Here is a 14011-nt window from a genome sequence, read left to right as displayed (position 1 = left end):
ACTTCCCACGTCAACCACAGCTCCTATCCCCCCACATTTCTTAGTCAATCATTCTTCTTCTGTCCCTTTCTGGAAAACTTGGGAGACTTTCAGTCAACTGACTTTTACTCCCCTGTGCATCAGTCTCTTTCTTGTTTTACATGTTTATTCTTCTTATATTACATGTCCACCATTCAGCGCAATCTCTTAAAAATAACTTTTGGCTCCTTGTCTTATCTCTCCATTCATCTTACTGTCTCTCTTCAATCACTTGTGTTAGTATTCAAACATGTCCAAATCCCTTAACCTCAAACACATCTTCCTAAGACCCCTGCTTCCCAAATACTGTCCTTTCTTCCCGTCTCTACAGATGTGGAAGAGTTGTCCACATCATTGCTACTTCAGCTTACTTAGGTTGTGGCCCCTTAATCCCAACAAAATTAGCCCCTCCGAAGCTCAAACACAATAGAATCCTTTCAATACTCAAATGGCTGGTTCCATCAACAGTAACTGACACAGCTAAGTATTTCTTTTTCTATGAACTTTATTCCTGGTTTTTGTGATATTTTTACTATCTCTCTCTTCCTACCCTAAGTCTCCTTTCTCCACTCTTTAAATCTAGGGGTTTCCAAGGATATTCTCGCCCCTAAGACAATCTCATTTACTCCCATATTTATTTCCAGAATCACTGTGTCTTCACAGGACGGATACCAAAGTAAATTTAATGAAACAAGTACCTGCTATCAGGACGTAACTTTAGTTTTGCACTATGGCCTTGTCTTTTCTCTCATCCATTTGATATCCTGAGAGAATCTAGCTGTAAACTCACCTGTTTATTTCTCCTGCCCAAAGTAACCAGGATCCAAATTCTCTGGCTCTTCATGACCTTTTTTTTAATCATAATATCACATTTAAAAAAAATCTAGTGTGGTGAATACAAAATTTTTTTAAAAAGTAAAAAAATTCACCCTAAACTTTACCATCTGCAAACTGCTATTAAGTGAACATCCTGTAGATATCTATAAACATATACAACCAGAAAAAGGAGAATACTTTTTAAAAATGAAAGTTATTTTATTTTAGAATAAATGTAATGATAAAAATAAAGTGAACTGTTGAACTTTACATAAATATTTCTTCCTTACAGGTTCTTTTCTAATCTTTCGGTTAAATATGCGGGGGGGGTAAACATTTTTTCTTAAATACATTAACACTTAACACTTTGACAGTTCTCTCATCTACCCCATGCTCACCCTCCAGGTTTTCAAATCAAATACAGTATTATCTGTATATTGTAGTGGTTTACAATTGCGGTGGACATCATTGCACACTGTAAAGCTGCCGTATCAGTGAGGATGCTCTGGAGCCTCGTGGTGGGGACGGCTGAGACTGTGGTTAGGCATGCAGTGAACCTTCTGCCCAGCCCAGTTCTGTTTCCTTTCTCTGTCTTTCCAAAGCATTGCTCCCATGAACAGTCCTCACAGACACACGGTACTCCACACACACGATCTGCTTCCAGAGCATCTGCTCCGCACGGAGACTTGGATTTTTCAGAAGGCAGCTCTCTTAGTTACCCTGCTTCATCTTCTCTCACAATATTCACACTCTTCTAAGTCAGAAGGGTAACAACTCCAAATTCTCAGAAGCTTCGAGCAACACTGGGTAACTTCCTGTTACACATATATGTATTCTGGGGGAGGGGGCCTTCCTCAAAGCTGAGAGGCTCCACTTCTGTATAAGCTTCCCTAACAGCTATGGCATTATTCTTAAAGGGTCTGAAAGGTTATAAGAAGAAGACAACAGCAAGTCACATAATTTCAACAAGGTACCAGGGTAGATGTGAAGGTGAGAACAACCATCGGAGCCTGTTCTTCTGGATATCAAACTTTAATTCCCTCATGCTCCCACACACAGAAGACTCTCTTCATTCTCAAAGGAAAATCTAAAAGTAATACTTAGTCATTGTGCCTGTATGCATGCGTGTGTGCCTGTGTGTGTGTGTGTGCCTGTGTGTGTGTGTGTGTGTGCGTGCACGTGCGGTGCTGAGGATCAGCCTAAGGCTATGGGCATGTAAGCAAACACATAGCTACATCCCCAGCCTTTGCCAGAATTTTGGTATCAAAATGAAGAGTCTTTGTGTGCTGACTGTCTCTAAGTACAGATGTGGCCCTTCTTCATCTGGAAACAAAAACTCAAAAGGGAAGTGTCTACCACACAAGCATCTAATAAAATACCGCACAAGGGACATCTCCACTTAGAGATCACATGATCGACAGTAACTGGTTGGACATGGTCTGCCGTGGTTCTCAAAGCACACTGAGCAGACACTGACTTCTAGTCTCTCCACTCCCTGGAGAATTGCTCCTTCAGTCTCTTGCCCAGTGGAAGTGATCTTCTGGGTGTCACAATAAGTCACGTCAGCGTTTTCACACTGGCTATGATGACTTCTCACTTGACTTGATGCGTGACGGACGCTGAAGAAGTCTTTGCAGTTCAGAGTGTTCAGCTCTACCTTACATGTATTGGCAATGACTCATTTGCACCGTTAGCCCTGTATTTCCTGAGTTTTGGGATTCTCTCTATTCCTTTTCCTTGATGCTTGCAAACCTGACATTTCTCCTCTGAACTCTTTCTTACAATGCTTTGCAGTCAAGTGCAGTTAATGGGAATTGTTAACAGCAAATGAATTAATATTATTTGTTTTTCTAACTTTTTTGTCTAGAGATGTAAGTTTATTTTTATGCTATCTGCCACCTTCAATAGTGTAGGTGACAGCTGTATGAAATACTTCGTGATTATCTAATGAGTATGACCATTTTTTTAGCTTCCAAATCAAGTTTCATCTTTTCTACTGCCTGGATCCAAAACAATGTCATAAACAGATTGGGCTTTTTATGTAACAACACCAATTCCTTACACATCCATGTCTGTGTCAGAATAAGTTTATGCTGAGATAACTAATATAATTTCAACACGCAGAAATGTAAAACTCTTCTACAGGAAAGGGCCACAAATATAGTTAAGTCACGGACTTACAAACAAGCTCTATTCTGGGAGAAGGTTCCCAGGTCTGACAAAGTGAGACTTACACACCCTACTTCCACGATTTGTTCACACCGATGACATGTCCACAATGTGAAGTCCATTCACATATGTGAAAGTTTGCAACTTGAATGTTCACACGTCTTTGTGAACAGTAACACAATCTACTGCAACAGATATTCTACTCAAGGGTTACTCTCTCCATGAGTCTGAGTGAAAATTTTCAAGATTTCTGTTGATGCACCAGTGTGGCTTTTGACAGGTAGAGCACGTGTCCTTGCTGCCCGACTCTTGCTGTGTGTGACTCCAGAATTACCAGTATTTCTTCACCAAGTGTTTCTGCTGGTAAATTTTATAGCAGCTTCGTATTTTTTACTCATTTCATTAGATTGAAAAATTCATTTCATCTGTTGAAAAAATTCTGTGAAGGAGAGTCAATCTAACACCACACATTCCCTTTCATAAAGCTAGTTTGATATATGGAAATTCTTTATAGAATGATCAAATTCTTCTTTAAATTGAAGTTTTCAAATTTATTCTTTCAGTGTCTGGAAAATCACTGGCTTTGGAATTAGGAAAGTTACATTTCAGCCCAAGTATTCAAACCAGGTTGCCATCAGAAATGAGCCAAGTGATTTGATCTAAGTATCTGTTTTCTGAGTGGATCATGAGGAAGCTGGATTCTATGACTAAATTCTCAGTTACCATGTTTTACGATACTATTTTTTTAAATTAATCTTTTTCTTTCTAAACATGTAAAACAAAATTTGAACATAAAACCTTTTGAATCTAATTACAGTGATTTTTTTCTTACAGCTATTGTATCATTAATTATGTTCACATCACACATTAAAATGAGCCTTTTTTGTCTATTCACTAAATAAATTGAACTGAGGTGGATCTATAGATCAGGCATTAAGCCAAAGACTGGGGAATTAATCGTTAAGACAGAAGTTAAGTAATTAAGAAGAATTATAGGTATTATAAAAATTATAAAAGGGAAGATATTTTAGGAGTTATACAAATAGAATTCTAATACGTTGGAGAGTAAACTCTCCTGGTAGGAAGAGGAGTCTGGAACACACTTTTTGAGGCACTATGGACCACACAGAATAGAAACACTCATAAGGAACTAGTTGAAATAGAAAGCTGTCAACAACCCTAACAAGCGCTTGACTAATAAACCTTCACTGAGAGCAGTCACAAAGAATAGAAAGGGGACAGACAAATAGGCTAAAAACAGGTTTGAGTTGCATGAGTTTGAGTTTACAATTACAAAAAAGCATTTGCTAAAGACTCCACAGACTGGTGAAGAACATCCCAAGGGAAAGCAGGATTCAGAACATTAAGAGGATGATGTGCACTCACCTCAACCACAAAAGTGATTTCACACATCTGCAATTCAATCTCACCTTCCCTCTGTTAGAGAAGCCAGCAAACTTTTTCAGTAAAGAACCAGAGACTGAATACTTCAGGCCTGTGTGGTTGTAGAGCTTTCTATTGCTACTTAACAAGTTACTGTATCAAGTGTACGATTTAGAACAATTACCCACTCACTGCCTCCCAGGTCTGTAGTTCAGAAGTCTAGGAAGACTCCCGAGTTCCTGGTAAAGCCCTCACAGGGTTAGATCACCCCAATGACTCAGGTCAGCTTCCAGTTGCTAGCTCTGGGGAAAGAATCTGCTTCCAAGCTCACTCAGGGGTTGGTTCCTTGTAGGCTGGGGGCTGAGGTCCTCACATTCTTGGTAGCACTTAGCCAGACCTCTCAGCTCCTAGAGCTGCTTTCAGATCCTCCATGAGGCCTTCTTAGTTGTAAAAACACAGGACTCAATGATGAATCTGCATCACACTTTGAATGTAATTTTTCTGTTATCAATGAGAGAAAATTCTTTGCTTTTAAATGGAGTATATGATTAGACCCGGTCCATGCAAATAATATATTAATGTCGACTGATTTGTAACTTTATCTTCAAAACCTATGTAACATAATTACAGCAGTAATGAAAGGGTATGAAGGTTCTCAGGCCACCTGAGAACACTGCCCTCCACCATCTGCCTCTGGCCCCAATTCATTCACTTTTCATATGCAAAAAACACTGGCCCCAGCTTATAGCCCCCTTCAGTGTTACATCACCAGCAAAAGGAGAATCTGTTCTGCATCTCAGTCGAAATCTCATAATCTAGAACTCTAAACTTTTACGTAAATTACATAAACCTAGAGCAAATGGGGCTCCTGGCAAATTCTTCCTACTTATTGACCCATATAACTAAGAGGAAGTTATCTGCCACTAGTATTTCCAACATACAATGGCAGGGCAGACAGAAATTTCAGATCTTACAGTTCAGAAAGGGCGAAATGCAGATAAAGGAGACACCAGTCAAAAGCAGTAATGAAATCCGGATGGGCAAACTCCAGCCACATTTCCCTAACCCGGCATCCAGGTTTGGGTCCTGGCCTCCTGGCTCCACTCTCAAGCCTCTCACTTCTGGCCTCCGTGTCATTCTTTCCTTCCCACGAAACGCAGCAAGCAGCTGTCTGCAGCTGAGCAGTGTTACCAGCTTGTCTTCTGCCAACCACCTCCTCCCATTTCACAGTCCCCCTTCCGCTCAGTTCAGGCTGCCAATGTTTGTGCTGATGTTACTTTTTAGAATATTGTACGCCTTGAATGAATTTTACAGAGATTCCCTTTACTAGATTAAAGTCATGCTCACAAGTCTTTTCAAGAGAATTGCTTCTCAGTCTACAGCATCTGCTGAGGTAACTGAGGAGCAACATTCTTAACCATTTACCAGTCCAATTATTTAAGTACAGGATAACAAAAAATTGCATATTTTTGTAAGATACTATAACAGGAAATATAAAAAACACAATCTTGTCAAATCTATTCAGTCCAAGAATCGGTTGAAATGACACCCATCTGAGATAACTTGGGATAATCAGGACATAAACACCGCTTGAGTGGTGCCAGAGGTAAACTGCTAGGTGGCTGGATGAGGCAGATGTTAAGCATGGTCTATGAAGACGGTCCCCATCTCCTGGAAAGGTCTTTGAGGACCCCTCATAGGCTCACTGGACCTTTTGGTCTCTCTGTGGTTGCAGTGCAAGTTGTACGGCCACCTGCTCATTCTTTGCTCCAGTCCATCTGTCAGCAGCCCTTTTTGAGTTTTAGCATCCTGCCCACTGGACAGGATGAGAATTACTCAGCTCATTAAGTCCTGACTTCTTTTTAACAGTCTGCCTCCCAATTTTCTGTACCTTTTTGCACTTTTCTAAAAGCAGCAAGAAAATTTCACAATGTACTTCAATATATTGCTTGAAAATTTTGTCAGTTGAATATTTAAATTTATCATTCATAAGCTCTGCTTTACATGTAACTGCAGGAGACAGTTCTGCTAAATGCTCTGTCACTTCCTCCAGGTTCAAGGACAAGTATCTCATTTTCTTTTGCCCTCATGGACAGTCTTTTAAGGTCCAGATTTCTACTAAGTCTGTTCAAGGCCATATGCTCTTCAAAGTTTTCCTCCGTGGCTTGGAAAGTAGCTCAGTGGTAGACAGCTTACCTGTCATGTGCATGACCCTGAGTTCAAACTCTACCACGCCCTCTCCAAAAAAGAAAAAAGGAAGTCTGCCTCCAATGTTTCCCATCTCTTAGCCAACAGTAATTCCAGTTATATCCACATCTTTAGGTGTTTGTTTTGGTAGCATCCCACTGAGAGTAATTTCTACTACTATCAAATTACTATACACTCAGTAGTTTAAAGCAACATGCACACTTTTTATCTCACATTTTCTCACATCAGGAGTCAAGGTGGGCTCAGTAGGGTTCTCTTCCAAATCAAAAGCTTTACTGGGCTGGGCTCCTGTCTCGAGGTCCTGGTAAACAGTGTTCAGTACCCCGTGCTCACTTAAGCAACTGGCTGAATTCAGCAGCTGGTTTATGACAAGGCTTTCTTCTACTGCTCACTGTCACAGAGATCATTCTTAGGTCTCAGAGGTCACTCTCACATTCTTTCACAGAGCCTTCTCCACTCTTAGGGATGCAGGCTCTCCTTCAGGTTACATCCCCCTCATGTATGAACTTCTCTGATGCCTTCTTTTACTAACCAAAGAAAACACTGCTTTGAAAACCCTGCCTAACTTAATGCTGTGAGGTCGGTCCACCCAGAAACTCTCCCTATGTTAAGGCCAGCTAACTAATAATCCTAATTAAATCTGCAAAATCACAGTAGTAAAGAGGAGGTCATGAGAGCATCTTAGAATTCCACCTATCACATGGCCATCTATATAATCTTATTTGTTTTTGTAAACAGTTCTTTAAAAAGGTAAAAAAAATTTCCAGTTTTACAGAACATTCATGAACATCAATAGTCAGACTTGGCTCACAAATCAATGTGCATCAGAATCACCTGCAGTGCTTATTAAAGTACAGTGAAATGTAGTCAGCAAGTTTGGAACAGGGACTGGAAATCTGCACTTGTAACAAGTTCCAGGCAATGTGGGTATTGGTCCAAGGATTACTCTCTGAGAGCCAACTGTTTTCAGGAAACTTAGTAAGTGATCACCGCTCATCTATCAATTTAGGACGTGTATTACAAACAAGATGAAACACACCACATTTTTGTTAAGTATCAACTTTGATGAACAGCAGCAACTCGAGACCCATCTGGATTACACACATTAAGGTTTTAATCAAGAATTTTATACTTGAGCCTAGAACAATGTGTACATAGCCTTACCATCATCACAGCTAGCCACTGCACAAGTTTTGCTGACTGGTTACTGTTTGTTTATATAGAAATGGTTGTGTATGTATGTTTATGAAAGAAGCAATGGGTTCAATTTTAATAAATACTAATAAATAAATAAATAAATAAATAAAATTAGAAACTGTAATAAATCAAGTAAGAAATAAACTAGCAGAAGGAAAATGGGAAAAGCTATTCTAGGCAACTGAGAGTAACATAGCGCCAAAATTTCCAAGTGAAAGAGCATTGGGGTTATGCATTAAGAGAGAGTAAAACTGTAAGAACAAAGTTGAGTGAAGGGAAAACTCATGATCTAAGACCATGGTAGGTGAAAGAGTTGCTGGCCCAGACCGGACACTTTAACCAGGAAAAGCCGCAGCCCTATAGATTTGCCTGTAACCCTATATCCCCATCCCTGTAACCCTGGCGCCAAAATGTGTGCCAATGAAATACCTGTGCATCCCTAATGCCCCTTGGGGTCCACCCCAGACAGAGGTTACTTATGGGCCTGACTCCACGTGTTAGAGGAGAAGAAGAAGAAGGAGAAAGGGAGAGTGTGTTCCAGAGAGAGACCACCGGCCCGGGTGCAGTGGAGATGCTGCGCCCTGGGGCCGGGGGGTCTCTCCCCGCATTCCCGAAATAAAGGTTACTTATATTTTATATTTCTTATCTTTGCAGCCACCGCCGCCCACTACTTTCACGGCCGTCCACTCCACTCCTTCCACGGACCTCTTTCCCTTCCCCTCTTCTTCCCTTTCTTCTCAGACCTAACAGTAGGAAGGACACACATGGCAAGGAGCGTGACTGACACCATCCAGCTATGGGGCACAGGGTAAGAAATGACGAAAACAAATATTAAACCATCTGACTATTTCAGGGCTCTTATCTGGAAACCCGGGCAACTAACTGACTCAAAGTACAAGAGCAATTTATTGAAGGAATGAGGTGAAAAAGAGACTCTAGTCACTATCTACGTGTCTCAAGGATGAAGTCTGAAATCATCCTGCAGAACTGGCCTGGCGAGGGAGCTTTGTTTGCTGTGTTTCCACGGGGGCTCTTACATGTCAAGGACTTTTCTTGACTGCAACTGTTTCTGGCTCAGCACCAACGCTATGACTGCACTGGCAAAGATATTTTAGAATTCTTACAGCCTCTGGTATCCAGGAGCTGCTCATCTCCATCTCACGTAAACATGAGATGAGGGCAGTGTCCTGTTTGGTTTGCACGAAGGTTTGGTAGAAATAATAAGAGTGGTACAATCCAGCCACAAAGCCCAAGCTCCACCAACCAGTAAGACAGGGTAAACGAATCCTACATCCTCCCTTAGTGGTGGACAGCGTTAGCTAGCACTTCACAGTCATTAGAAACTTGCTGGAAATATACAAAAGAATGAGAAGTTAACATGTCTACCACAAAATGCGACGGATTAAACATTTTAAAAAGTGTATTTAAAATTCATTCATTTCTGTGCCTATTAGAATAAGATCAGAGAATATTAGAGATAAATAGAATCTTAAGAGATAACTATGGTCTAATCCTATTTTACTATGAACTCAGTACCCAAAATGGTAAGATCATTTAGCAAGTTTACACAGCTAAACACCAGAAACCTCTCAGCCTTTTCAACTCTTGGCATATCTTTAAGGATACAATGACCAAGGAGGCACTCCTCAAACTATGTCGCAATCTTAATGTTAAATATTTTACTCTCAGAGAAACTCATTGTTTAGTTTTCAGAAAATCAGTCTGGTGGCACTGGTTTTTTGTTTCTCTCAGTATACTGATTTCAATTTTATGTGCAGAATTCTGTTTTTCTGTTATTACCATAAAAACAGTAAACTTTAAACATTTTAAATTTTTGACTGAATTAAAACTTTCTCTTGACAAAAGGTCTTGCAACAAGTAATTTACTCAAAAGCTACCAGGATAAATGTTTAATTGTGAATGTTCTCTTCTTTATGAATGTGCCTAAGCAGGTCATTTCTCACAAATTAGAGACAAATTCACCCACAAAACTACAATTACAAAATTTATCCATAGTTAATCAGAGACCATGAGTACAGAATATAGAGCAAATCTATCATTCCATTAATATACATTATGACCAGACATCTTGAAGATTTACAACATTTAACCTCTGTGATGAAGAGTTATAAAACAAGCAAGCGGGTTTTGAGATGGCAGAAAAGTGAGGGAAAAGAACAGTAACTACTGAATGTGAAGTGTGTCCTCACAAAAAAGTTCTCCAAAAGCAGAAGACAGATAGCTTTATTCAGATTGAAACACTATGTCTCAGAAGCTATTTATCTAGCACTTGTTCCTTATGGTAAACACTCCCTAGAAATTTACTGTACTGGACAACCAAAATATAGGTATAGAATCAGTGACTACAAGCTAGACATGCTGTGCAGGTGCACACAGAAAACTACTTAGTTAAACCAGAGACAAAACTATAATATTTTCGGGGCTGGGGATTTAGCTCAGCGGCATAAGCACCTGCCTTGCAAGCAGGCAGTCGTGAGTTCGATCCCTCGTACCGATAAAAAAAATGAAAAAGACAAAAACAACAAAAAAAAACCCTATAATAATTTCTATGTCTTCATTTCCTTTGGGCAATGATTACAATTTATATGGAAGTGGGAATGGATAATTTAAAATAAATAACAATACAAAATACATACCTTCTGGTGATACAGCCTTTTTCTTCTAAGTTAAAATCAGTCATTTTTTATACAAAGATATATTTTCCACACAAAAACTAGTGCTAACTCAGATCAAAAGTAAAACAATTAAAAAATTATATTAATAATTGCAGAATAATCAATTTCGTGAAAATCTGTACTTTTTAACCTGCATTTCTCTCTTATAAAACAGCTAATTTAAAAAGACGCTTGACCAAAACATTAATTCTGAAAATTTAAAACAAGTATATCAATAAAGATTAAATCTTGCCCTGAAAACCTATCTGGAAATATTATATTCACCAACACCTTTGTGTTTTCAGAGATGCTGAAGTCCTACAGTTAAAATGGTACAGTTTAGCTGCACATAGTATTCCCACAAGGTATGCTGACTAGCGTGAATGCAAGGAGACTTCAACTGTGGACTTATGCTCACACATTTAAAACCTTATAAACAGCCCTCAAATATTATATTTGTTTTAAAAATTAAATATAGCCTATATTATATGTATATTATAGATATGTATATCTATATTATGAAAATGCTTTTTAATATAACAGAGGAATAAATATAAATCATAATTTACACTTGCTGTTCATCACAGATTTCCTTGTAATCTAAATACCTATGTGGCATAATGTATCTCTCTGGTTTAAATAAACAGTGTAGATATTGCTGTACACTAGCAAAAAGAGCTTCATTATCTTTGTGTTATGCCTAAGTTGTATGACCAAAGTACCTGTGACGCAGCCATACTGTTCTGTATGCATCATTTTTTCTGAGTGACCTAATTGATATGTTACATTCCCCTCTGTAAAGAATTGTAAATCCCTAGGAACCTGACCTAATTGGTATGTTAACCTTGCTGCCTCTGCAAACAACAGATGTTGTCTAAAATTGAGTGCTAAAATAAGTTGACAAAGGATTGTTAATTCCTGCAAGATTTCTCTGTCCTCTGCAAAGGGAAACAAAGATCTTCCTCATTCCTTAGCAGATTTCCTGATCCACGCCCATAACCCCTTACTTTGTAAACTGTGCTTTCTACAAAAACTCTGGAAGGTTTTGAGGGAGACGCACAGCTTTTGCAAACTCCAACTGCATTGTGTCGCTGGGCCGAGGATAAAATAAATCAGCACTGCTTTTTAAAAAAACATGTCTTGCCCCATTTTTGGACTCGAGGTTGGGGGTGTAAGAGGCTCGTTTTTGGATTACAAGAGATATTTCTCTCCGGTGATCTGCAATACCTTATGGGAACCTAGCTAAAAATATGAGAAGGGGAAGAGAGATTGGTTTGTTAGTGATTATGATCTAAAGGAAAACCAGAATTAACTAGAAACCTAATTTGTGTTCTCTCAGATTTTGAATTCAAAATCTTTAAGAAAGTGGAAAGAATAATGAGGTTAGACTGTTTTGAACTTTTAAAATAATTTCACAGCAGTTTTGGAAAGATAACCAGTCAGGATCTAGGAAGCTGTACATGTTATGTAAGAGCAAACATTTTCTACAACATAGCAGATTAAAACAGGTGGCTAGACAGCTCTCTATGTGTTACCTAGTTTTAACTCACAAGAAAACTGTCAGTTCTGTAAGGAGCGTGGCTGACCCCATAACCAACTGTTTAATGTATGCTGAACAAGGAATACACATTGGACCTGGGGGTAGAACTCTTATGAAGGATAAACCATCTACAAAAAATCATTTAAGTGTATGTAACATTTATAGCAAAGAAAAAAAAACATACCTACCTATCCAAGGCTTAGAAATTCTTGACTGAGAAAGTTGTTGGGTTGATTACAGATTTTTAAAATTGTGTCTACCATATACCATGAACATAAACTATACCCAAATCATTTGGTGAGATACTCACAGAATGATTGTAAGAAGGTTCCAATATCACAGGTAATGACATTTTCCCTTGAAGATTCAGTTTGGTTAAGTAAAAAATCTTTTCCCCCACAATCTTTTCTTTTTTCATGCGATGTACACCATATAGTCTAAAGCGAACTGCATAATTTCCGATCATCTCAGATTCGACATGATTAAACTTGAATGTTTCTGTGAAGACAGGGCACGGTCCTCTCTGGATGCTGGTTTTTGCTCTCTGTTTCTTTATAGGTAGAAGAACAAGGTGTACTTGCCATGAGTTGCCACCTGCCCTGTTATGTGCTGGGATGTCTGTGACAGCTGTCACTGTTACCAAAAGCTTCTGTTCTTGTGAATCATAGTCAAAAGTCACATCCAGGGTGCCATATTTAGCTTCTGGCTCAGGATCAAAAGGTTTAGGAAGCTGTGAAGATGATCCTTGAGCTGACATATCCTAAAAAAAGCAAATTTAAATGTTTTCAGTTTTTAACTCTATTATTTAATCCAGCATGTAAATACATGCCTGAGAGTTCATTAAAAGGGTAATGTGAAAACAAGCTTTATTTACCATCACAAAAAATATAAATAGCTGTCAGCTACAATTAAAAAACTATCCTATAGGGCTAGAGCATTTAAGTGGTAATTTAAACTAAAATCAATGATAAAAAATACATTCTAAATGTAATATGCACTACTACAATCTTGAGAAAGCTGTATACTTTTATTTATAAATGAGAATTTAAAACATATGCTTTAATGTACAACCCTGTTCCTTTGGCAGGTAACTGCTAAATTTTACTTTCTTAACAATGAAACTGTCAGTACTAGGCCACAGAAGAAGAGAGTATACATAATAATTATAGTACTATTGAAATATTTGGTTCTATTTGCAGGATTTACTCTAAAACGGTCCCATCTACAATAGAATATTAACATATATAGACTTAGGTACTGATGAAATGTGGTATGTGGAAATTTAAAAGCCCTGAAAGTATTTATTGGACTCATATATTTATTCTTCAAGTTACAAACCATATTTATTTAATTTTAACCAGAATTAAAAATAATACATTATTTTCTAATATTAATTACTGTTGCAATAGAAGAATATATATGCCAAAAGTGTAAGACTAGGGTGCACATACTAATTGTAACACTGAAACAAGTTGTTCCCTTTTTACTGGCAAGCATCTCACATTCCTGCCTGTCCCTCTGGACTACACTACAGGTGACCTTACTGACAATGCTCAAGCTAGGTTTCTGACTTTTCAAGCACATCACTATGTCTCTTGAAATATTTTAATGAACCTTATTTTTAATTTTAAAATGTGAACCAATTTTATAATTTCCTTGTTATGAGTTGTATCTAGATGTCTCCCAAAGTCTCATGTGGTTATGCTGGGGCTTTTTGGAGGTGCTGGATCTAGGGGCCCTAATACTGGGATTAAGGCTGCCGAACTCTGGGTGTGAACGCTATTTGCCTTTAGGGCACGAGCCTGGGCAGCATATGAAGGACAGAAAGGAAATGCCACTGTTTGTCACTTGCTGCTTTGTTCGATACTCTGATACTTTCTGCCCATCACGACCTATTTCTTCTCTATGATGCCCCTCTGCCATGCCACTTTGTCTTGGAGCTAGACAACTACAGACTGAAACCTCTACAAACTGTGAACTACAATAAACATTTCCTCTCCTAACT

At 38.6% G+C, this 14011-nt stretch overlaps 1 protein-coding gene across 9 annotated transcripts in view; it reads right to left on the bottom strand.

Annotated features, from left to right (window-relative positions):
- The window catches only part of Syt14 (synaptotagmin 14), a 244020-nt gene that overhangs the window by 50970 nt on the left and 179039 nt on the right, over window positions 1-14011 (bottom strand). For all 9 annotated transcript variants that reach the window (XM_063236812.1, XM_063236811.1, XM_063236813.1 and 6 more), the window contains one exon: window positions 12317-12766. In XM_063236812.1, the coding sequence (XP_063092882.1) occupies window positions 12317-12766 (450 nt within the window). The remainder of the gene's footprint in view (window positions 1-12316; window positions 12767-14011) is intronic.

The sequence above is a fragment of the Cavia porcellus genome, unplaced genomic scaffold (genome assembly GCF_034190915.1).
Source record: "Cavia porcellus strain 051 isolate PalLab524CR breed Dunkin Hartley unplaced genomic scaffold, mCavPor4.1 scaffold_26, whole genome shotgun sequence".
NCBI classification, from domain to species: Eukaryota; Metazoa; Chordata; class Mammalia; order Rodentia; family Caviidae; genus Cavia; species Cavia porcellus.
This window is presented reverse-complemented; position numbering and strand designations above follow the sequence as displayed.